This window comes from Plectropomus leopardus, chromosome 9 (genome assembly GCF_026936395.1).
Source record: "Plectropomus leopardus strain MGB_pleo_1.0 chromosome 9, ASM2693639v1, whole genome shotgun sequence".
Classification (NCBI taxonomy): Eukaryota; Metazoa; Chordata; class Actinopteri; order Perciformes; family Serranidae; genus Plectropomus; species Plectropomus leopardus.
Window position 1 is genome coordinate 3,288,727 of NC_142184.1, and position 24,662 is coordinate 3,313,388.

At 39.9% G+C, this 24,662-nt stretch overlaps 1 protein-coding gene across 1 annotated transcript in view; it reads right to left on the reverse strand.

The window, feature by feature from the left end:
- Positions 1–24,662, reverse strand: part of LOC121947546 (nucleolar protein 4-like) — a 194,629-nt gene that overhangs the window by 114,747 nt on the left and 55,220 nt on the right. The window contains exon 4 of the mRNA XM_042492641.2: positions 23,315–23,421. Coding sequence (XP_042348575.2) covers positions 23,315–23,421 — 107 coding nt within the window. The remainder of the gene's footprint in view (positions 1–23,314; positions 23,422–24,662) is intronic.

Genomic DNA, 24,662 nt, shown 5'->3' on the forward strand with positions numbered 1-24,662 from the left:
CATGTGTTCTGCTGAAGTATATCACTTTCACGGTATACCGAGGTATGAAAGTTAATGTTTATCACAGTGTACTAAAGGTAGGCAATATAAAGAAATGACACTGAATCGAGATATGAGACCATATATCATCTTAGACATGTGATATTGTTATATCCTAATATGGAATAAATGGTATTTTCCCAATCTTAAAGGTTGCATTACAGTAAAGTGATGTACTTTTCTCAACTTTCTCAGACAGTTCAACACGTTTTAATAATCGTCTTTACCGAACAAGTGATTATGTCTACATTGCCAATGGTTATTGATCAAATATAAAACTGTGTTAATATTTTATTGAAGTACCAATCACTACAATATTGTCACATCAAAGAGGGATTTGGTACAAATAAAAATGAAAAAAATGCAAGGTTCAATTCACTCTCCAAGTTCTAGCATTAATGAAGAGCTTTTGAGAAGATTTAAAAATATTTACATATATATGCAACTTATGTTAATACCTCAATTTAAAAAATGGTTTTAGGATTCAATTACAGTAATAAAATGTTTCTTCAATGAAAAAAAACCTCCTATTTCCATTCCTCGAAGGATCATTTTAAACGGTAATAATATTAAATCTCTAATACTGTGATATGATGACACCACAATGTTACTGACAGTTATCATACCGTGAAAATCTAATACCACTGCATCCCCATCACTAATGCAAAGTACTGCCAGTAAAAATACTATACTATAAGACCTAAAACCTGCATAATTTGATATACTGTATATTTCCAACAAGTTACTGCAGTTTCTTAACATTAACACTGTCCCTTCTCTCTAATCGCTCCAAAACATTAAGTATTTTTTCACATTTTATATCGTGATAACATTTTTAGTCATATCTACTTTGGCGTTAATCCAAACTCAGTTCAAGAGCGCTAGAAGGCCAAACTCAACTCACCTTAACAGCTTTTGTATCACAGCTTTACTAAACAAGTGCTTCTGCTTTATAGTTTTGATGAGAATTCTTTTGCCAGGAAATACGCATATAAATATTTGACCCATCTCGTTCTGTTGCTGAAATTTCCTCTGTGGATCATTTATTTCCAGGCAACTCGACTGCTTTCAGACTGGCAGCGATCAGCATCCACCAGATTGAGTCGTCCATCTCGACTAAAGCCGGGTTCCCTCGTGACCGAGACCAGAGATCACTTTATAGTATTACAAGTCGGAGATGAGACGGAAACCGGCGCGGAGGAAGAGGAGGAGAGCTGGAGGTGGCGAGGACTTGAGGGAGCGGTAAGAGGAGCAGTAAGAGGAGCGGAGTTCAGCTGCAGCTGTATTACAGAGCTGATCTCTGCAGGGACTCTCTGGTTCCAGTGGCTGAACACTGAGCACACACAGCAGCATGGCCGCCAGGCAGCACTAGTCTGCCTCACACAGCCGAGGTAATTACATGGAAACGCTTCCTGTGTAACCCACTATAGAATAACATATACGATGCTTCGTGACTGACATGTTTATCCTGAGGATAAAACGACAACTTCAGTTTAGGTAATCTGGTGGGAGGTGAGCACCAACTCGAAAACCCGTCATTTCACTCAGCTCCTGACGATGAATAGAACCGGCCAGCATGAACATGATGTCTACTATTAAGGTTAGGACAGTTCTTGCAGGAAACGTTAAACTTTTGGCCTTTTGTTCTCACGACAACAGCATTTTGGGGGCCAGAAAACGCAAGCTTTAGTTTCCAGAGTGTTTTTGTTTTTTTTAAAATGGCACCCCTTCTGTCACAGTGTAAACGTTTGTAAACGGGTAATGTATGACTCCTATAAAAACAGTGACAGCACGGCCGTACTTTGCGCATTACGTTTCAGACAAATATCCATGTGCAAATCAGCAATAACAACAATGACGGGCTACCTAATTTTAGTGATCATCAAGTCTCTTTTGTGGTGGAATTAAAATCATATTATGCATACTCTTATCATGATGGCCCAAAATACAATGCTTTGCAATGGATGTAATATTCATTCATTGTGCAAAATACTAAAACAGCATGCTGGCCGATTCCGATGGCGTGCCGAAATTATCAGCACGTTGGCAGATTCCCCTCATTTTGAGCCAATATTGGCCGACATCGATGACGTGCAGATACAGCTGTGCATCTCCAGTGAAATTCTCACAACGGCTCATAAAGGCTCTGCTTGGACACTAAAAGACATGATTTCAAACGCCGACAGCAGCATCATTCCACTGCAGTGTGTGAGTATACGCTGCATCGCGACATCCCGAAATCAAAGAAGGTGTGATGGGCGTGTCATTTAAAACACAAGCATCTACCTCTAGCGTGACACATAATATATGTGTTTGCAGGACTTTCCAAATAATAAAAAAGGCATTACCGTGTCAATCACAATCATTTAGTGTCTCTGCTATTTGGCAGCTGATCTCGTCCTCTGCTCAGAGGGTAAGGAGCTCCATTATCTCATCGTTTTCACAGTTTTCGGATGTTTACAGCAGCTGTTCTTCATATAAAATCTCACGCGGTGGGTCTCACACATAAAAATGCCGTCAACACGTTACACTCGTGCCGCCTATGGTCACGCATTTCTGGCTTTACGTTTTACACAGACCTTAATTCGGCACTGTTAGTACCTTCGTTTCCCCTTTCCGCAATTGTACGTTGTATACAGACGGCATAACGGCGTGATATCACCGACTTCAGGCAGTGTAAATGCAGTGATAGACTTCAGTGCACCAATCAGGATTTAAAACATTTGAATCAGCATCTGAATGGATGTTGTGGCACTCTCTGCTCGTGTTTCCAGGTCACTAAATTCCAATCAAACCACATCCACACATTCCTAAAAGAAAAGTTTTTAGAAAATGAAACCAAGTTTTCAGGGGCTTTAAAGACTTGTTTTACCTCCTGTGGGAAATACTCCGCACTTCACAAAATCTTTGGCACCTGACAGAAAAATTAACTTTCACCATAAACAGAACAATATCATCGTCACTCTGCCACTTCCACTCACTAATGCTCAAGGCACCATGGCTACAAAGTCTTGTTTTTGCTCTCACTGTGACACTTTCTCTTTTTATGGTCCTTCTTTCACAATTTAGTGAGACAGTTTATTACTTTGTGCCGTAGCTACAACCACAAGGAACATTTAGTCCAGAATCAGATATGTGTATCAATGTGTGTGTCATCTGATTCAAAACCACAGCGTCATCACACCTTTAAGAAGTAAAACATGTTCACGCTCAAACAAAACTGTGAGACGCCGAGCAGGAAAATCTTTTTTAAATGTTCTTCACACAGACCCGCTGAATGGTTTTATCCTCGGAGAGTTTGCTGTGAACTCTGAGAAGACTTTAACCCTCTGAACACTTAAACAAAACCCCACCTCTCTCAACCTCAACACCCACGTCTGCCTGAAGCTTTAGGTTTTGTTGAGCTTCTCTTAAACAAATAAGATGAAACTTGGCGAGGAAGAAAGGAATACAGACTATGCAGGTGAAATACAGAAACCACAGGAGGCTGTGAAAACATGCTGAAAAAGGAGGGGAAAAAGGAGAAAATACAAAATAAACATGAGCAAATAAAGTCCTTTGAGTCTTTTACATTTTATTTACAATTCTTCGGTCTCTGAAGTGGTGACCTGAATGCGACTGTGCCAGGCTGATGTTGGAGAAATGAAATTAAAATTATCAAAAAACTCAGAAATATAAACACTTTCTAACAAGAAACAAGAAATATGAATACTTTCAGAGAGCTACCTGACTGTGACGCTTCTGATTTTAAATGGTTAAAAACATGTCGCGCTAATGATCAAATCTTAACATGCAGTGTATTCAATCTCTGCTGATCTGCCGTATCAACTGAAAAAATGTGTTTACTCTCACAAGTGTCTGACCTCTCCTAGTTTTATGGCTCCGTATAAAGGCCAGGGAACGCCACACTGCTTCAGGCAGTACTAATCAAACACAGAGTTTGCACACAACAGGCATCAAGCTCGGAGCACGAGTGAGCCGCCCGCCGGGCAGAGGCAGGCGAACACTGAGAGACTTTCACAGCTGCCAAAAGTCCCACAATTAACACTATGACGTACCAAACACCGACTAGTAGTAACTGTCTTAGCAATGCTTTAAACACAAGAAGAGCTACCTTTAACAAGTTTCATCACTCAGAAGTTCAAACTGAATCATTGCTCTCAACTCCAGAACCAGAAAACGAAATCTTCTCAGTATTTTGTTGCCATTAGTTTTTATTTCTTTAACGTAAGCCTTATTCCCAATGCACAAACACCCACAAACACCCGCTCACATCTGGCTTTTTGGCATTCACACCCGGTCAAATGATTCTGCAGTAGGTGCAGGTTTTTTTTGGGATCACAACACCTGGGTGAACACGATAATCAGCGAGATGGAATGACGTGCCGCCACTAATTACCATCCATCTTCTCCTAAGCAGCTAAAACACTGACCCAAATTAGTCTGCACCGAGTTTGAAGGGGGACTGAATAAGTCAGAGATATATATAAAGAGAAGAAACCACTGAAACGTTTTCAAAGACCTCTTTTCCTGCTGCTGTCTGCTGTTTACCTGTTCTCTGGCCCGTCCATGACATCAAACGGACACCAACAAAACAACACACACAAAATTCTCGAGTCTCGACTCTTGGTGGGAAAGAGTTATCCAAGACCAAATTCAATCCCCTGCTCCTGCTTGCTGTGCTGCAGACGGTTTTCTGTATAATTAACACATAATTAACACACACAGGTCGGGGATTTTGCTGGCGACTAATCTGCAGGAGAGTAAAAGTATCAGCTTCTGATCTTCAGTCTTTACTGGCCTCTCACACACTGTCAGCTTTAATTTCTACTTTGGTAAAATGTCTTTGGTTCCTTTGGAGCTGTGTGGTTAAAACTTGTGCACAGGATTTAATGTGGTAATCCAGTGTGTTGTTAAATCAGGGTGCATCTTCAGTAGAAAAGCCTGCTGAAGAAGTTTTTTCAAGAAGGGGGAATTACTCAGTGACCAGAAATCTCAAATTAAGAAAACATATGCAAATAGACACAAAACAAGCAAATGAGGAAACATCTTCATCAACACAAAAAAACATCAATCTGATGACACCTGCGCAGCATTTATAAAAAACACCGCAAGAAGCTCACAACACAACAGAAACGGTTTCTCGGGAACACTAAAAAAGTGATGCACAGGGCTTTTATCTGGGGCACGGTCAATCTCAAAACAATTTGCACCAGTTTGCTACAGTTTCAGGATTGAAGGACATGATTCTTCAGAACGCTTTGTGACGATGTGAAACAGGATTTGAGTTAAGTTTTCTCCCGTTTGGTGGGCGTGTCAGAGGCCCAACCCAATCGGCAGCGACGTGTATGTAAAGAAATATCTAGTAGATCTTTACTTATTGTGCTTACATGTTTTGTTGACATTTCACACATGCTTTGGTGATGTAAAAATATGTTTCTCTTGACAAAAAAGCCATTTGAACTGAACTGAATTAAACGCCGCTGTATTAAAGGAAAGTGCTGCTGCGTGACACAACAGGATGTTTAAACCGTTTCTGTTTAAAAAATGTTTTGTTGTCTGGTGTCACAAACCCGTCTGATGTTTCTGAAAATGTCAAAAACACATTAATGGGCCAAAGAGATATTTTCCATTAATATAAATACAGAGGAAAAAAATCTGTCTGAAACCAGAGAAGCGCAGGGAAGTGAAAATATACATTCAGAGTGGTTCGTATAGTCGACCGTCTCCCTGTTCTGTCTCACAGAACCACTCATTTATCCTTCTCTGATGTGCGTCAGCGTGCACTAATGTCATCAAATTAGTCATGACTGTCACTCCGACAATTTCACCGAGAAGAATTCCTCTGCATTTAATGGTCTCAGCAAGTGGAGTTATTCTGCTTGTGACCATCATGCCTTCGTATACTTCCCATCATCTACACTTCCCGTCATCGCTCTGAAACGTTGACAGCGTGGATGTAAGATGGATATCTTACAAATGTCATGCAGTGAAAATGCAACAAAACACGACAGCAGCGTTCAGTGCCGCCGTCAGCTCTCTGCCGGGGCATTTCACAAAAGGCTGCAGCTGAAGACGTGCGGCCTCCTTCACGGCGAGCCGCCGCAGGAGGAGCTCGACGGGCTTATTGGTAAAAGCACGCTGAAGTGCTTTCGTACTTATCGGGTGCGAGACAGGCAGCATGAATGGTGATTTGGAAGAAAACACTTATAGATCCACTTTGTGAGAAATACTGTTGAGTGATAAGGAATAATAACGTACAGCTGTGAAAATGTCACACAAAGAAAAAAAAAAACAACAACACGAAAAAACACAAATCTGAAGGTTCACCGAGAGAGAAACTGAGAAGGCTGAACGATGTGTAAAATTTGTTCCAAATTTGATGACATTTCCTTCAGGTGAGATATGGCAAGCACTAGAATGGGACAGGACAACCCAAAAACATAATCTCTAAAGACACGAATATTGCAGCTTCGGAGGCATTAAACTACTACTCTACTTAACTACTCAAACTACTTTGTAAACAGATGGACAATGCACGTGTTATACAAAATTATATCAAAATATCATATAAAAAAGGCACAAGCCAGAAAAAAAGTGCCACTCAGCAGCATTTATTGCAAAAAGTCCCCAATAAATAAAATACCAACGCTAAAATATGCAGGAATTTCAGCTTTGGTTTTGTTTACGATGTTTATCAGTCAGACAGCTGCGTTCAGAAACCAGAGTCCATGTGGGAGATAACACCGAGCAGGATAACTCAGTAAGCCAGGTGACTTCTAAAACAGCATGCAACAAATTCTCCAAACATTTGGTAATATATAGCAACAATGAACACTTAATTTGGTTTTGCAAATTCAGATTCAAAACATTAAAAACTGTCAACCCAGCTTCCTGAAATACCTCTGAGAGGAGGCGGGGCTGGTCATAGGGGGTTTAATTACAGCAGAGACTCAATGGTAAAGTAAAAACTTAAAAAATCATTCCTTTAATGTCCTAAAATTGTTTGTAATTTCAGTACTTAATGCAAAAAAGGCAAAAATGAATCTAATTACCTGAATGACCATGCATATATGAATTAGTTGATCTACCAGCGAGCTGCCGCAAAACGTAGCTAAAATACTCGTTACATGTAGTTCACTTTTCCTCAACACTGAAACGTGGAAACACACAATAAAGGTAAAAAAGACAGAAAAAAACAAAGAGCGTTTCAAAGGTGCAGCAGACACAGACTCCAGAAATAGAGGGACCCAACCCATCAGGAGGGAGAGGAAGAGGATGAAGAGGAAAAGGGGATTAGAAGGCAGGCTATCCTTCCTCCCTGCCCTCCTGCCGAGCACATGGCCAGGTCAGGAGAAAACTGGAGTTATTTTGGAGCAGAGCGGAGAGGAGCTAAGCAGGCCCTCGCAGGAGGATTTATCCTGGGAGAGGCTCTGCTCGTCCTCCTGTCCACGGGCAGAAGGCTGAGAGCGGAGGGAGGGGGATCTGCGAGGACCTTAACCCCTTAAACGCCACACAACAACATCACATGCCTGTAAAAGTCTGTGTTTCTTATCAATGTGAGCCCCCTGAAGCAGCAGAGCTGGAACTAAACTAACCAACAAAACAAAAACCAAGTTAACATCGTTAAATGCCTGTTTAGCTTTAACTAACACCTGTAAACACAAAGAGATGCAACGCCTCTAAAATACACAATTTCACCCACAATGTAACTTTTAGTACAAATTTTCTGCAGCTTAAAAGTGTTTTAGCAACAAAGAAAGCTTGAAAATATAACAAGAAATCCAAACCTGAACAGGGCTTGAAAAATCATACTGTGCAAGAGCACAACAAACAATAGACATCATAATGTTGAAAGTTGCAACTGAATGCTTTGACATCACACAATGAAGAAAATATCTGTCTCTTACTGCAGGAAAGTGGATAATTATTAACTTACTGGGAGATCTAAATCTCAGTTTAGGACTCTGATACCATTTTTCCACAAAAAATAGCATGTATACACTTTTTTTTGTGCAGTGGAAAGAGGCCTAAGGTGCTTCATCACAGTAATTCTACCTGCTTCTGATGTCTTTATCCGCAGCTGTGACCCAGCTGGTATTTAAAATTTCAACTAGATATCAAAATCTGATCAATACTTTCTGTGCATTAAACTGACTCGAAATCCTGCCACCAGAAAACGATTCCCTCCTCCAACACTTAGAAAATATAAAAGGAGCTTTTCAAACAGCCAGCAGCAACTTTTGACAAACTTGACAGTTTCCCAGAAGACATTGCCATGGAAACATGCACTGTGTACAGCATCCTTGGAGCTGGAAGCAGACCAATGCAGCGCTTCAAGAGTCTGTCCTTCAGCTGGAGGAGCTCAGCTCGAGCATCTCTGTTAGAAACCCTGTATGCCCCGTCTGAAGGGCCCTTGTGCAAGGCACCGCATTCTTATCGGCTGCTCCTCAGAATCCAGACTCCATCCCTGAACTCTGACCTGCATGCGGAGGGTCTCTCATTAAACCAACAAGGAGAACATGTATCACCTCACAAGACTTGATATTTTTAGCGATGCAACGCAGGGCTATGAAAGCAACTGAAAACACAGTGAGAGACAAAAGATGTTTTTACATCCCTCCTCTGCACCAGGAGGAGTCTCATGCTGCTGCGCTCATTCACTCCAATTTCGATGCTTTTAACACAGCTGGGACGCAGAGAAACTCCGCAAAACCCTAACCCTAACCCAAAATAAACTACAATACAAACACAGGCGCATGTTTAGCAACATGTCAGAACTGCAATCAACTAAAAAAGAATAGATATATTATTACACTGGCTGTTCTCTCAAACTGTATTCCATGCACCCAGATTCATACGTATCCAACATATAAAAGGCTGCGATCATGTGACCAATGGCTGACGGGAGACAACAAGGAAGCAGCCTGGAGGACAGGTTCGAGGGGTGTATGATCACAAAAATCCAAACCTTTTCCAGGAGACTTTGAGTGAACTTTGAGTGATTTTAAACCTTTGAAAACTGGAGCTACATCACTTTTCTTGTGCTGCTTTCAGACACCTTTCACGTCTTTAACCCTTTGAACCCTTAGAAAATAGGTGTGATTTCTTTCATGGAAAAAAGGTAATAAGCAACTTGTGAGAAATGCACAAATTGCACAACCCTCAATCATTTTCAAAAAGCTAGTGAAGAAATGTCTACGTAAAAAAGAAAAAAGCTAGGAAAAAATTATATTTATAATTATCATAATTACAATTTTTTTAGTTACGTTTTTAATCATTTTAGGTAATTCCCTTGTATGTTTGTTTTTTACTTTTTTAAACAATGTTTTAGGTAATTTTATTGTACTTTCCACAAATTTCTTGTTAATTTTTGAGTCATTTTGTCTTTCAAAAACTTTTGACACAATAGATAACATTTTACTAGATAAATTGGAAAGGTACAATATGAAGGGAGTGGTGTTGAAATGGTTAAAAAGCTATTTAAGAAACAGGGAGCAGTTTGTGACGACAGCCAAACATGCTTAAATATCACTTGTGGAGTACCTCAGGGGTCAGTATTAGGTTCAAAACGGTTTACTATTTATATTAATGTTCTATGCAGAGAATCAAAAATACAGAATTTTATCGTTTGCTGATGATATCAATATTTCTTCTTCTGGGGAGAATTTACAGCAGCTTTTTGAGATCACATCAGAAATTAGAAAAAATAAAAAGATGATTTGACCCGAACAAATTCCATTATTGTTATTATTAGTCAAGTGGGAATTAGAGACAGATATAATGAATCTCTGTTTGTCATGTTTTTATTCTGATCTGCCACCCTGTTGCCCTCCACCACCACATGTCATAATGGTCCATTCAAACGAGAGGCCACTGTTTCAATGCTTGGCACGCGCCACCGATTGTTCCTCGCTGTGTGCGGGTGCTTGGTCATTCCGCATCACCCACCCACCCACACACACACACACACACACACACACACACACTTTTATATAATGTATACACATGCGCACGCTCATCACTCAATCAGCAGTCTAAGACGCACGCACAAACGCACGCACGAGCAGAACAATGTGCGTCCGTCAGGAGCACGCCGGCCTGCTGCACTCTGCGTTACACCAGAAACGCGGCCGTGAATGATAATGATAATCGTAGTTGTCGCAGGACGGAGCGGAGCGGCCTGCCGCACAATGACCGACACACAGCACGAGACCGAGGAGCAGCTCCGGTGTTTTTAACGAGCCGCAGCCGGCGAGGCGCGGAACCCGCTGCCCTCCGCTGCAGCCGGTACGAGGAGAGCAATGACAACAACACAATACAACTTAGTGAGGAGCTCCAGCCGGCGGCTAACCGGATGCAAAGTGTGTTTCTGACGTCTGTTATTGTGGTTTTGAATTGTAATTGATCGGAGCGCCTGTCAATGGAGCGATGTGATGGAGAGGAGGAGGAGAGCTCTGCAGCTCTCAGCGTGCAGGCAGCAGCAGGAAAACACTCCGGAATACAAATAAATAATCAAATAAAAATAATTTAAAAAAAATAAAAATCGCCTTCTTACCTTCACTTCTGCAAGGTTACAAACATGAAAGTCGAGCGGCGGGTTTCCACACTCTGCTTCTCTGGTTTCCGCTTTTTGGTTTAAGTGTTTATTCATTCGCCTCCAGTTTCCTGTTTCTTTTCTTTACTGTTTTTTTGAAGCTGACAATATAACCTGCCGTGGAGGGAGGGAATGAGAGCACACAACGGGAGGAACGGGAGGACCCTCAAGACTCTCTGTGGCGACCGGAGGGGGGCGGGGCCACGGCTGCTGACATCACGGAGAGAGAGAGAGCGCGCGTGTGCCGCACACCCCTGTGCCAGTTTATTAGGCACACCTAGTTAAAACAGCCAGTAAATCCTGCCTTAAATTATAGCACTAATAATACAAGTACAGCTCTGTCCATGGGTGTACTGCACTTACTTTCCTTGGGGGCCACTTTTGCAGAATGACAGGAGGCCAGGGGCCAATCACATGTCCAGGATTTAAGGCCATTTTTCTTTAGGATTTTATGACATTCCTAGTGTAACAAGGTCAATTATACAGCAGTGAGAGTGAGATTTTTAATTTTTTTATTTATAATTTGTTTTAGTATAATTTAATGTGATGTTGGAGACTTAGTTTCTGTACCCCTGTATGTTCATTTTTGTGGTTCCTCCTATATATTCTGTCTCACTTTAGCCTCTTTCCTCTTTGCTGATGTCAGGAGAGGTAAAGCTGCATTGCTGTCAGACATTTGCGTGTTTTAGACACGCTAGCTTAAAGTTATCATGGACATGCTGAAATATTTCGGTATTATTTACTTTGCGTAGGAGCTGAAGTTTGAGGACATATTGAGCGGAGGATTTGTGTTGTTGTCAGATTAAACGGAGAACGTCTCCAAAGATTTCCTTGTCTGAGTCTCTTCATCCAAACACAACACATACATAACTAGCAACCACGGGATACACTAGAAGCTTTCAGGACCATTCTCAGTATTTAGGACGTTTCTCGGATTTTAGGATGTTTCTCAGATGCTGGGACAAACTTTAGGATTTCATTACATTTCTGGGATTTTTATAATGTTCAAGATTCTAGGACGTTCCTAGGATGTCAGGACAATTCTCACTTTTAGGATGTTGTAGGGTTTTAGGACATTTCAAGGATTCTCGGAAGTTTTTAGGATTTTAGGGACATTCATGGGATTTCAAGGAAGTTTCTGGATTTTTAGATGTTTGTCAGATTTTAGGATGTTTCCAGGATCTTAGGAAGTGTCAAAATTTTTTGGACGTTTCTAGGATTTTTAGAAATTTCTAGAATTTCAGGATGTTTCTCGTATTTTTGGACATCTCTAGGATTCATGGATGTCTCTCAGATTTTAGGACATTTCTAGAATATTAGGATGTTTGTAGAATTTTTAGGACACATTTTAGGATCTCTGTCGGGGGTGCGGGATCCTTCACAGGCACTTTTTTTAATAAACAAGCTCTATTTTGATGCTGTTTTATGCGCTCTGACACAATTACAAAATAGCTGCAGGGCCACCTGGCACCCTATTACGGGCCAGATTTGGTCCGCAGGCCATAAGTTGAATGTCACTGGTGTACTGATTGTACTGTAAATTTGAGTCAAAATTGCCTTTTTTAATAGTTTCTGTTTTTATTTTACATACTTCCATGTATTTATTTTTTCCTGTATATAAAAGATTTAAGGGGGATGAAAAGACTGAAAACCTAAATTAGATTAAAAAAAATTCTTTAGAGAGATAATTTGCAGTTGAAAAAGATATAAAACTGCAATACATTTTAGCACAATACTCTACATATTGCAACACGTTTAAAATCGCAGTACTATTGTATCATGGCTGAAGTATCTTTTTAACACTGCATCATGGGGCCTCTGGTGATTCCCACCTCAGATAAACTGTCAACCACTGAATAAATCCATGTAAAACAATAGAAACTGGTTCCTTTCCCTCTTCTATACATCGACTCCCATTGCTTCTGTTATCTGTCATCAGCCATCAGAGCAGAATTCATAATTACCCCCGATATAAATCTGTCGACTGGATGATTTTAATTCAAATACTTAATTGCTAATTGGGTATCAGCAGTGCTTAATTAGACTCATCACTTTGGATCATTTCCAGTTGCCTCACACATTTTCGGAGGCCAAGCAGAAAAAAAAAATCATAAATGCTATGCTCAAAACAGAGAGAGAAAAAAACAGGATCCCTCAGAAGTGTCACAGGATCTATTAATGTAAGACCAATTTACAATACGACAATCAGACCGTCAATAAAAGAGCAGAGAAGCTGCATCGAGTGACAAATGTCAAGAAACTTCTTTTTCAAACGTCCTCTGACACATAAACGAGGCAAAGCAGCAACACACAGAGAAGATTTGATAAATTCATTGATGAATAAGTCTTGTTGCAAAGTGTTAATTATTCGCAAAGATAATAAACCCAAAAGAAAGTGCACAAATAAAACTTCCCTGCTTCACCGCTTCACCGCCACGAAACCAACTTCCCCAAAAAAAGACAAGCGGCTGCAACTTTCAGCGACAATAATCCTCTCTGTGCATATAGAGTTTATTAAAAAAGCAGCTTCTGGTGGCGGAGAGGCCGTTTTAATATAGTTCTTGGACAAACATGAAGCCGGCGCAGACACTGAAGGAACAGACTGGATGTTTCATTTCTTTTGCACACTGACCTTTACTCTGGATCACTCTTATACAAATGTTTAAATATAAACCATCCACTTTCTGTACCCATCAAGCTGCTGCTGCAAGTGTGTGTGTGTGTGTGAGAGAGACAGAGTATCAGAGAAAGCAGCATGTGCCCTCTCATACATTTACATGACAAACCTGCCACCTATAGGCAGAGGAGGGAACTGCGGCGTAATTGGCCATGCATGCTCATGCACAGGACGAAGTGCGGAGGGAATTGCAGCGCAGTGTGTGTTGATAAGGATGCTTATCGCTACTTGTTACACAGAAAACACTGAATAGGTGGCACGGCCCGAGAGGAGAATGAAAACTGTCTAAAAGAGCTAAATGACAACTGGTTTCAACTCTCAGTGGAAAAATCAAGCAATCATACTCTCCAAAAATACAAAGAAGTGTCATTAGTTTGGATCTCCCTAGAGTCTATTATCAGTAGGTTTATCAGAGTTACAGCCATCTCTAAATATGCCTTTTTTAACCCTCTGAAACCTGGATCGACAACAGTAGTAAAAGTATTTAAACCTCTGAATCCTGAGCAAATTTGTTGGATTTCTTTCAAAAACATGGATGAAAAAAGGCATTGAGTAACTTGGCAAGAAATGTCCCACAAGTTGCAAGAAGTTAGTATATAGTGATGTGATAATTCTTCAAAGCTTAAAAAAAATTAAATTCTCTCTCCAAGGAGCTACTGATGGCTTCTTGAAGTTATGGAGACAATTTATTGAGTATTTTAATAACCTATTAATCATTCCTTCAGATTAAGAATCATATCTTTGTCCAGTTTAATATATGTATAATCTGTTCTTTTTAACTTCATCTTTAAGTCAGTTTTCCCATTAACTCATTAAATAACAAAATTTAACCCTCAGAAACTTCAGCAAATTGGTCTGATTTCTTTCAGAAGAAGGCAGTGATCAACTAAAGAAGAAATAACCCCTAAAAAAGCAAGAAATAAGTAAAAGGTACAAAAAAAAATACCTGGTAGTAAATTTGGTAAACCTGACAGTAGTTTTAGTAAAAAACTAATTAAAATAAAATTAAAAAAGAATTAAATTACTTCAAATATTATAATAATTTGGTGATATTATTTGAAATATGTAATTATGATAATTTTTATATCTAATATAATATTATAATTAGGATAATTACCTGTAAATATAGTTTTCCCATTGTCCCTGTTTTTTTTCTTTCTTTCTTTTTTTTCTTCTTTTCTTTTCCCCATGGCATTTTCTGCTAGATTTTTAAAGAATAATTTACTTAATTTCTTAAAATTTGTAGAACGTTTCTATCAAGTTTGCCATTTTTCCCATGTTTATGAAAGAAATCACACCAAAGTGCTCAGGGCTCAAAGTGTCTGAAACAATGCAAAAAAAAATCTGATGTCACTATATATTTTACCTTTTTTAAAATTCATTTAATTTTTTCCCCTGTGATTTAGTTTTACTACTCAAGTTTTGATGTTTCAGTAACAGAAACAAAATGGTGTAAATGTGTAAAAATAAATACTTTAAAAAAGAAACATAAAAAAGAGCGGTCTGTGTCACCAGCATCAGCGGCCTTAAAGCATATTTTCAGCCTTTTATTTAAAATTATGTCACTTGTATTATTTTGAGAGTTTCTGTCATAGGGCCTGAGTTTCAGGGGACTTTCCATCTCTCTGTGCGGTTACGTTTTTCTTGGTTTCGGTGCAGTTTTTCTCACATCTAAATGCAGTTTCAGGGGAAGGTTTGAGCCTTGTTTAGTTTCACCTGCCTCAGAGGATGCATGTAAAAAAGGTATACGTGAATCAGTGCTGTGACACGAGGCTTTCACTGTACTTCAAATACTATGTGCTGTGCACTTAAAAACCATCAGGGGGATTTTTCTTTCAGGCCTGTTTCCATGGCATTTCCACTTTGTTGGACAGTATTCACTGGAGAGAGTTGGGGCAGATGGTGAGAGGATAAGAAGTGATAAAGGTCGTGCCCCTGGTGCAAACCCGCACTGAGGGCTTCAAGACCGACCGCCACTTCATGTGTGATCTTTGTCTCTGCTAAAAGCTCTGCAACAGATGTATTTAGTGTTGTGAGAATTTGTTTTGCCATCAAACCGGATGATTATCGTCAGAAGATTTCTGTACTTATGAGCTAATGAGACAATTTGGCAGGTTACCAATCAACCCCTCAGGGTCCAAAATGGTGAAAGTGACCAGTGATGGTCTGGTGTGCTGTGTGAAAAGCTAGTTTTGACTTGCTATGGCTTTAAAATTATATCACAATATTTTAGGTTATATATCGCAATACACTGTATATATCTCGATATTTTGAAATCTTCTTTAAACTACTGTAAACTACAAGAATAAAAAATTATTAAATGAACCACAGTTACAAATAAAGTAGCTACTGCCATAAGTCGAAATACGAAAAAATGACCTGAAAATAGGTTTAGAAAAAAGTTCATAAAAACTAAACAAAAAAATAAAATGACCTCAAGAAAGCGCTAAAAATCTATATTTTCTCTTTTTTTCTGTAACATAATGTTAAAGACATGGTTAAGAAAATTACAAATATAGTTTTGAGGACATCTTTTGCCTAATAATCCCTCCCAGCTTATTGTCAGACAATTTTGTTGTCACCTTTTATTGTTTTTGCAGTTTGCAGGTCATTTCTTGCCAAATTGCTTTCCATTTTTGGTCATTCCTCTGCTTGGGGTACCTAGCACACAGATCCAGTACAAAAAGGTGGCGCTAGAAACACTCTTCGTTGTACTTTTGGTGCCAAAGGTACTATACTTACTTTGATAGATCCTGTTCTCATAAAAACCTCCCAGTGTGTGAAATACATGATTAAACTAAAATATGATTTCATTTGGCTTCTTGAGACAAATTCGAGGCAGAGTGCTAATTATCTGTCTACCCTGGAGGTGCCCTGTGAAGCGTTTCTACAGCTGTATGTGTACAAATACACGGCTTCACTTGCCCTCACCATTTCCTGTCTTCAATTTGGTAATTAGCTTTTGATCAATACATACATGCTGTGACCTTTGAAACCTGGTCATGAAAATTATACATTTAAATTCTTGTTGGTAAATGAATATATGTATGTATAGATATGTATGTGTATACACGCATGTATATTAGCGTTATATTATGCTTTACTGGCTGTTTTTGTCGTATTTTACACGCTCAAAATTAAGACATCAATCAATCAACTGATCAATCAATGAAGGGTGAGCAGCAAGTGATCTGAGTTCATCATGAGATCTGTATGTAATGAAGTCTGCCGCAGCCTAAAGACTCACTTCACCTGCTGAGAGTCAACTGTCATTTCCTTGTAAGTAAACTTTGTGCAGAGAAGACGAAAGACAAATACGGATTTCAAATAAAGACCCCAGATAACAACATTAAAGTAATAATGATTCACTGGCGATAAAACGCTGCACAGAAGAGCTTTAAATCCACAGGAAACTCAAACTGGTGACTGTAACTGAACAGATGTTAGTCGTGTTGATGGCATCGTCATCGTCTAGAAATATAATTGCTTTTCTGCTGTTCCTTAAACCTTAATTTTGTTATCTTTGCTCTCTTGCTTAAACTTCTGAACAGCTGTCATTTCTTCATTAGATGAAAAAGAAACTCCAAAAATGGAGTCGTGTCCCTTTTATGTGTGACTGACAGCTCATTAGACAACCAGTTAGAGCGCAGTGAAGGTGACCTCTCCGAGCAGTATGAGGTGTTACAAGATTAAACCTGAACATCTGGCCATTAAAAATGTAAAATTAGGCCGTCTAATTATTTTGCGGAGTTTTTTCGATGTGAGCGTGAATTGCAGTGTTACTATTTGTGTTGTGCAAGACATGTTACACTAATCAGCTTGTTGGTGCCACTAATTCTACAAAAAAAAAGTGTTGTTACTGAATTTTTCTGCAAAGTCTGTTGAATAACATTATTACCATCCTCACGTTCTGCGTGGTATAGTTGAGGTGAGGGACAGATTACTTACGCAGGTCATAAAGGGGCATCTAGCATGAAATTGAGACTTTTCGTACCAGTGAAAAGCGCTGTGCTGCTGCTTTAACGTTTGATAAACGTGCTTCATGTTTTCACTGCGTCCATCGCACTTTGTTTTTATCAATACACCAACATTTCCACCTCGCTTTGTGTCAAAAAGCAAGTGTCTAAAAGCTCATCTGGCTCAAACATACAGCTCAAGGCTGATAATTGTCAATTCTGCTTCACTCGGGAGCAGCTATCTGTGGGTTTTTGAGTGTCTGAGGCCTCGAGGTCATTTGCATTATTTCCGCTTCTTCCTCATTTCTTAGGAACGCCCCAGACATCCTGATATTAACATTTAGCATGAAAAAACTCTGAATAATTTCACAAATTTTTGATGTTCTGCTGAAGTTTAGATGCTTTATAGTGAATGTCAAGTTTAATCTATGGATAGACTAAATTTTGTTTCACATGATTATAGGGGTCGACAGATTATCAGCCAGGCCGACTGTTAGGGCAAATATTTGGTATTTTGCCAGTTATCTGAATCAGCTTTTTTTTTTTTTATTGATCACCGATAAAAAAAAAAAAAAAAAATTAAAAAAGTACAAAGTGTCAGCATGGGAGGAACTTTTATTTCATAAAACCTCAGGGAGCTATTTTTATTTTTTAATTTAAAATTTCATTTGACTTCATAAAAAGTTGTTGGGAACTTGCTGTATATGTTGTCGTAAGTGTCAGCTTTGATTCAACATTTTCTAAAGGCATTTAATTGGCATTGAGTTGGACTTTGTTATATTCCAAATTCTTCATGTTGACAGACAGATTTTCATTTTGTTGTTTGAATGTTTGAAAAAGCCTCTAGTCTCTCGATATTTTTCAGCCTTAAAACTGTGGACAAAAGGTTCAGGTCACTTTGTCAAGGCTGTTCCACCAACCAGCCTTTTATCTCCAAATGTATGATTTTTTTCTGCTGTCTTCAACAGTCCTTTAGTAATTATAATACACCAACCCCCAACCTATCTCCCCTCTGCACACACACACACACACACACACACACACACACGTGTACACGCACACTACCACACACCCCTCCTCCCAAAAATAATGAAATGTCTTTCCTCCGGAGGTAGCTGAAATAATGGGCAGAGAGAGTAAGAGGGGGAGACCATAAACGATAATGAACCACCTCATTCTCCTTTTTTAATTCCTTCTCTGATTCCTCCCCCAATAACCCCCCGCATCCCACTGTCACCTACAAATTTTCTCATTTTTATGTTCACCCTGGCCGAGCACATCCACCTATCCTCCTTCTCACTCCTCCTCCTCCTCTGCATCTTCCTCCTTCCCCAGCCAGACAGAGCCACCGCCCTGCCACCTCCTCCCCCTCTTGACTCCCTCCACTCCTCACCCATTTCTACATTGTCTGCAGTCGTCCCCCACATCACCACCACCACCACCACCCCCGCCCCCCTGCCAGGAAGCATCCTGGGTAATTTCCTCCTGTTATTGAATTGGGACGGGGGGCGGATGGAGGGAGAGATAAAGGGATGGGCAGATGAACGGAGGGAGGCTTGGGATGAGTGCTAATGGAGCCGACGGAGGATTCACACATCACAAATATGCAGCACATCTTCCTCCTCTCCTCTTTTTCTTCCTCCTCTGTCTTTCCTTGGGCTCATGTTCTCTCCTGAGGAAAAGTACAGATGCCCCTCTCTCCTCTCTCCTCTCGCTCTCTCTCTCCCTCTCTCTCTCTCCTCTCTCTCTCTCTCCCTCTCTCTCTCCTCTCTCTCTCTCTCCTCTCCCTCTCTCCCTCCTCTCTCCTCCCTCCTGTCTCCTCTCTCTCTCTCCTCTCTCTGTCGTAACAACAACCCAGACAAAAGACTCAGACCTTCTTTTCACAGAATGCTATTCTATTGAACTATCCTGCACTCTGCCATCTTCCTCTAACACACACACACACACACACACACACACACACACAGAACCGAATGCTCCCTCATGTCCTATGTTATTTCTATAGGTGAGTGAGTCATTGTTCCTCTATTCCTGTCTGTACTTTTGCTCCTCTGGGCCGAACACTACAATCTTTCTGCAGCACAGTCTCATCCTGACACACACACACACACACACACACACACACACACACACACAAAATATACATACATATTCTATACCATCTGCTAAGACTCCACCGTCACTCTTAACTCACGCTACAGGATTGAAAAGACAGTCTGGTTTGACACACGAGTGTTTCGGTGGTTCGGAGGTGAAAGAAAAACACAAATTCTGCAGCTTTTCAAAAGTTGACTTCCATAAGAATTCGGCAGCAACAGAAAGCTTGTTAGAGTAGTTTTTGGGGAGCACTAATCCAAAGTATCCACCAACAGGTGAGTAATTCAGGTACAGAAATGTCAAGTCATTTACACACATGGAAAAAAAAAATTCCACTTATCACAAAAATAGTTTTTACTCCCACATGAGGTGTATTTCAGGCAACAGTAAAAAGATATATTTCACCAAACTGCAGTGGAAATACTTTTTGGGCTTTTATAGGTCACATGATGCTTGTCAGTAGGAATGGGTTGATGGGTTGTTATTTTTTAACATTTTTTGTGCCTTTTGCAGATTTCTGCCAACTCCAGCCTGAACAACAATGATCGCTTTAATTGGGAAAAAAACTTGTAGAAAAAAACATGCTAGTTTAGTTCTTCGATTTTAATATGAGAGTGATAATGAGAACCGTGCCGATATGTTGGTGTGAACTAATTAGAGCAGCTTTACTTAGGTTGTTGCAGGTGCGACGGTGTGTGTGTGTGTGTGTGTGTGTGTGTGTGTGTGTGTGTGTGTGTGTGTGTGTGTGTGTGTGTGTGGGTGAGGAGAAAGAAGAAAATGTTAAAAAAAAAAAAAAAGACAAGAGGAGATTGTGGATGAGGTGAATGTATTGAAGTATATGTGTGTGCTTTTTTTAATTGGAAGAACATTACCAAGCATACAAACTACAGAGCAAACACGTCGTCCTTTTTTTTTGCACCTGTCTCCTGCGTACGCCGTACGGAGTCGCTGCTAAAAAGTTAGTGTCCATAATTTCTGAACCAAGTTTACAGGTATTTGCATTAGACAATCCATTGATGTTGATTGATTTTTTGATTCACCATCTAATGTCATCATTGCAAAGTGAAAACACTGATGCACATCATCATCTTTAGGATACGAATTAATTTTTGAAATTTTGTGTCATCATCAAGCAGCGCTTGGTAGATAACAGCAAGCAGCAAAGAGAGAGATGATGAAGACGGTGTTATTTACTGAGGCATAAATCAGCAGTGTTGAAATATTTTGGATTTCAGAGAACAGAGCAAGTGTAAACAATGACGTTATGAGACAAAATACTCAGAAAACAGCTGCATCTCATTCTTGCAGCTACAACTTCTCACAGCAACAATGATAGGCTGAAAAAATGTGCATGCAGGCTGAAATTCAACTGTGCTGTTCTATCTGTATGTTTTAACATTATGCCGTGTGTGTGTGTGTGTGTGTGTGTGTGTGTGTGTGTGTGTGTGTTGGACAGACAGACAGACAGAAAGGCAGGCAGATATATTGGCATTCCAGTGTAAATTGGCACTTCAGTGTCTCTCCCTCTCCTCAGCTAATTAACTCGACGCTCAGGGGCCTGGCTTAATTGGAACGAGCTCAACCCTCTGTTCGCCCAGCCGTTATCTAGACACACACACACACACACACACACACACACACACACACACACACACACACACAGGGAATTTGACTGACAGCAAGTGCTTGGTACTGATTGTCACAGTGGTACAGGGTAGAGTGGCAGTGTTGCTGTGTGAGAACAATGAAGAATATACCAATCACCACCCCACACCCACACACACACACACACACACACACACACACACACACACACACACACACACACACACACACACACACACACACACCCACACACACACACACACACACACACACACACACACACACCCACACACACACCCCCACACATGCACATGCACACACACTCACACACACACCCCCACACATGCCTACACCCCTACACATGCATATGCACACACACACACAGCTACCTAGCTGGGCAACAGTACTGATCCACAAAAGAAAGAGAAAAGCTGATCTTCCTCGCAGACTTCGCCTCCAGATGCAACACTGTCAGACTTTCACACTCGTACCAGTTTAGCGACAGATGACAGAAACAATCAGCCATCTATTCTGGTTTTTCTATTTTGGCTCTACCTGGTTATCTCTCGCTCGTATTTTGGGCGCTTCTGGTGGCCCTCAAACCATTGGTGCTCATGGTGAGGAGAACTTTGAGGGTTCAATTCTGGCCTCCGCCGTTTGCTGCATGTCATCCCCTCTTTCTCTCCCTCTTTATGCATATGTTCATCTATTAAAAAAGGCGAAAAAGCCCAAAAAATAATCTTTAAATAAAAAAAATAAAACATACCACTTGTATTACTTGTACCACCATTTTTTGGTCCATTTTTTTAAATTAATGGAAATATTCGAAGTTTGCATCGATATGATGGAGGCTGTCCTCCCAAGAAAAATCGAAGCAACAGTCATGATGAACCCTATATTCAGCAAGCTAGTGAATGCAGGAAATACAAAGTGTATAGGACCAGAGGAAAAAGATAAAAACACTGAGAACATCCACAGAAAAATGAACCTCCGTAGCCTCTGCTGCTTCGGAAAATGTCGGCAAACACGTTAAAACTACCGAACTCCGGGATCATTTTCACTTTCGAGTTTGTGAATACCACAAGAAAGAGCCGTGAACACGGTAAAAACAACCCCATCTGAAGCAAATATTTGCCACAAAGTTGTTCAAGCAATCAAGAAAGCCTCCTTGTTTCCTTGACGACTGTCATTCCCCAACTTGAACTTATTAGTATCATCACCACAGCAACCTTAACCAGGACTTGTTTTACCCAAACTACAATCTTTCCCTGAACCTGACCAAACATTAAGCAAAGTATTGTAACCATGGATTGTATTTATGAAGGATGTAGCTGCCGTGATGTCACCCACTGGTTTGTGGACCGCCGTTTTCAAGGCTCGAGATCAGCATTTCGTTGCCATCTTGGTTTTTTGGAGGCAGAAGTGACTTTCTTTGGATGGGAGGTTGAAACTGTGAAGGAGCTCACTGTGTGCACTTACTATCCATGACTATTGTGACGTAGCATTATATTGGGGATCAAACAATGAGTAAATCAGTGAGTAGTAATTAGTAATTAGTGAGTCAATAAACTTCATATTTTGCTGATGAAGTAATAGTTGGGGTTGTTTTTCGAGCGTCAATGCAGAATATTAAATCGCTCAATGGATATTTTGGGGTTTTGGACTGTTACTTGCTCCTGGAAGACGTATTTTAAGTTTATGTCATTCTCTGGGCTAAATGTTTAATTGATTCATCTTCTAAAAATGGAAATAAACTGATAACAAACTCGAGACTGACTAATGAAAAAAAGTCCTTCTGATTTGGTCTACTAGAAACTTTTTGATTTGGAGACATGAGAAAATGTTTTTCTTCACATCATCCTACGTGTCTAACCATTTTTCAGGTCATCTGTTTGCATTTTTGGACACCGGCATAAATTAGTTTCCAGATAAATATACATTCTGTGCAGAGAATACACAAACAGCGCCGTCTCATACTCAATATGAAGAAATGGTTTTGGTCCACTGACCTCCACGACTATCAGACTCAAAACACTCGTATTTTTTCTCATTACGGTGTTTTAATTGCAAGACGGTGTGTGGGAGGTTTCTTCCTAGGCGAAGCATTAGCGGGCCCCCTGGTTTCCTCCCACACGCCTCTACTCAATACTCAGTGCACAAAAGAGTCTGCCTGTTTGTCAAGATTTACTGTATGATCCACTCTCGAGGAGATTCTTGTGGTCTCGGGGTGAACAGAAACACACATTTTCTGTCTGACAGCACAGACGGAAATTCAGAAACAATGCGGCTCCGCACGCATCTGGGCTGTTTAACATGCAGCTCTGTCGCAGTGACCTCACGTACCTTGTTGTTGCTCATGCACTGCAGCTTCATGTGTTTCATGTAGGTGGTGGTGAGAGGCATGTTGTAGTCTATCACCTCCAGAACCAGAGAGCTCGGCCTGTCGTTCTCTGGAGAGGACGAGAGAGAAGACAAACATCAAGCAGTGACAACGACCTGTCCCCTATTTTACCTGTGATTTACATGGCAGTGGGAAAAAAAGGAGTTTTCACAGAGCGCGTGGGAGGATCTGCAGCAGTTTTCGGCAAACTGGAATATGCAAAATACCATGAAACTTCAGTTAATAGCCAATGCTATTTTTTGCTTAAATCACTGAACTCAACAGCCTTATATTTTGGACAGGCATCTATATGGGATATGGTTTTAATTCCTTTTACACAAACCTTTTCTAACATTAGATTTTAGATTTCTTTTTTAATGCACTATTCTTTTATTGGTTTGTATGGTCTTGAGGGGAAAAGGAAAAAAAAAAAGATTTAAATCAATCAAAACTCGCTCAGCAAAGATGAAAATACAATTAATTATTTATTCCACCTCTTGAGACCTGCGAAAATCTGCTGTATGCTATTAAAAAACATGGGAAGAAGGAAATGAGCAACAAAAGAGGAAGAAATGACCCAGAGGTTAGCAAGAATTTTTGTGAAAAGTATGTGGAAAATTATCCTTACATCCAAAGATCTTGTATAAAAATGAACTGCATGGCAGCCAGACCGAGCCTCTAATTGAGCCAGACCTTTATTTGTCAAAATGTGTCGACACACGCGGCCATTAAAAAGGACGAGGCCTCTATTTGAAGTTTTACGGTACTATCTGCATCAGCATTACACTGTCAAATCTGACAAGTTGCTCTCACCTGAAAAAGTAAAAGAATGTAACTATTAGTCTTATTTCCGGTTAACTTTATATCTTATTGTTAGCTTTACTCAAAATTTAGCTGTATTTACTTAATTTTGTGAAGTTGTTACCACTTTAAAATGACAGGTGGAATGAACTTGTTCTTTGTAAGTGTTGGCAACGTCAGTAAACCAAATTAGTCTGACTTAACTTGATCATGACAAAGAGGATGAAATTTTGTTTACATGTTTAAGAAAATATGAATATTACTGGCTAGTTTGCAACTGGTGGAATACAGATATATATACCAGATTTAAACTTGGTTTACTGATGTTGCTAAAACTTAGAAAGACTGATTTAATTAAACTCATTTTATAAGCTGCAACAGCTTCACAAAACTAAGAAAATATAACTAAATTTCAAGTGAACAACAACTGGATATAAAGTAAACTTGAATTAAGATTTATAGTAATATTTGCTTACATTTTTTCCTAGATTTTTTAAAAGTAAAACAACA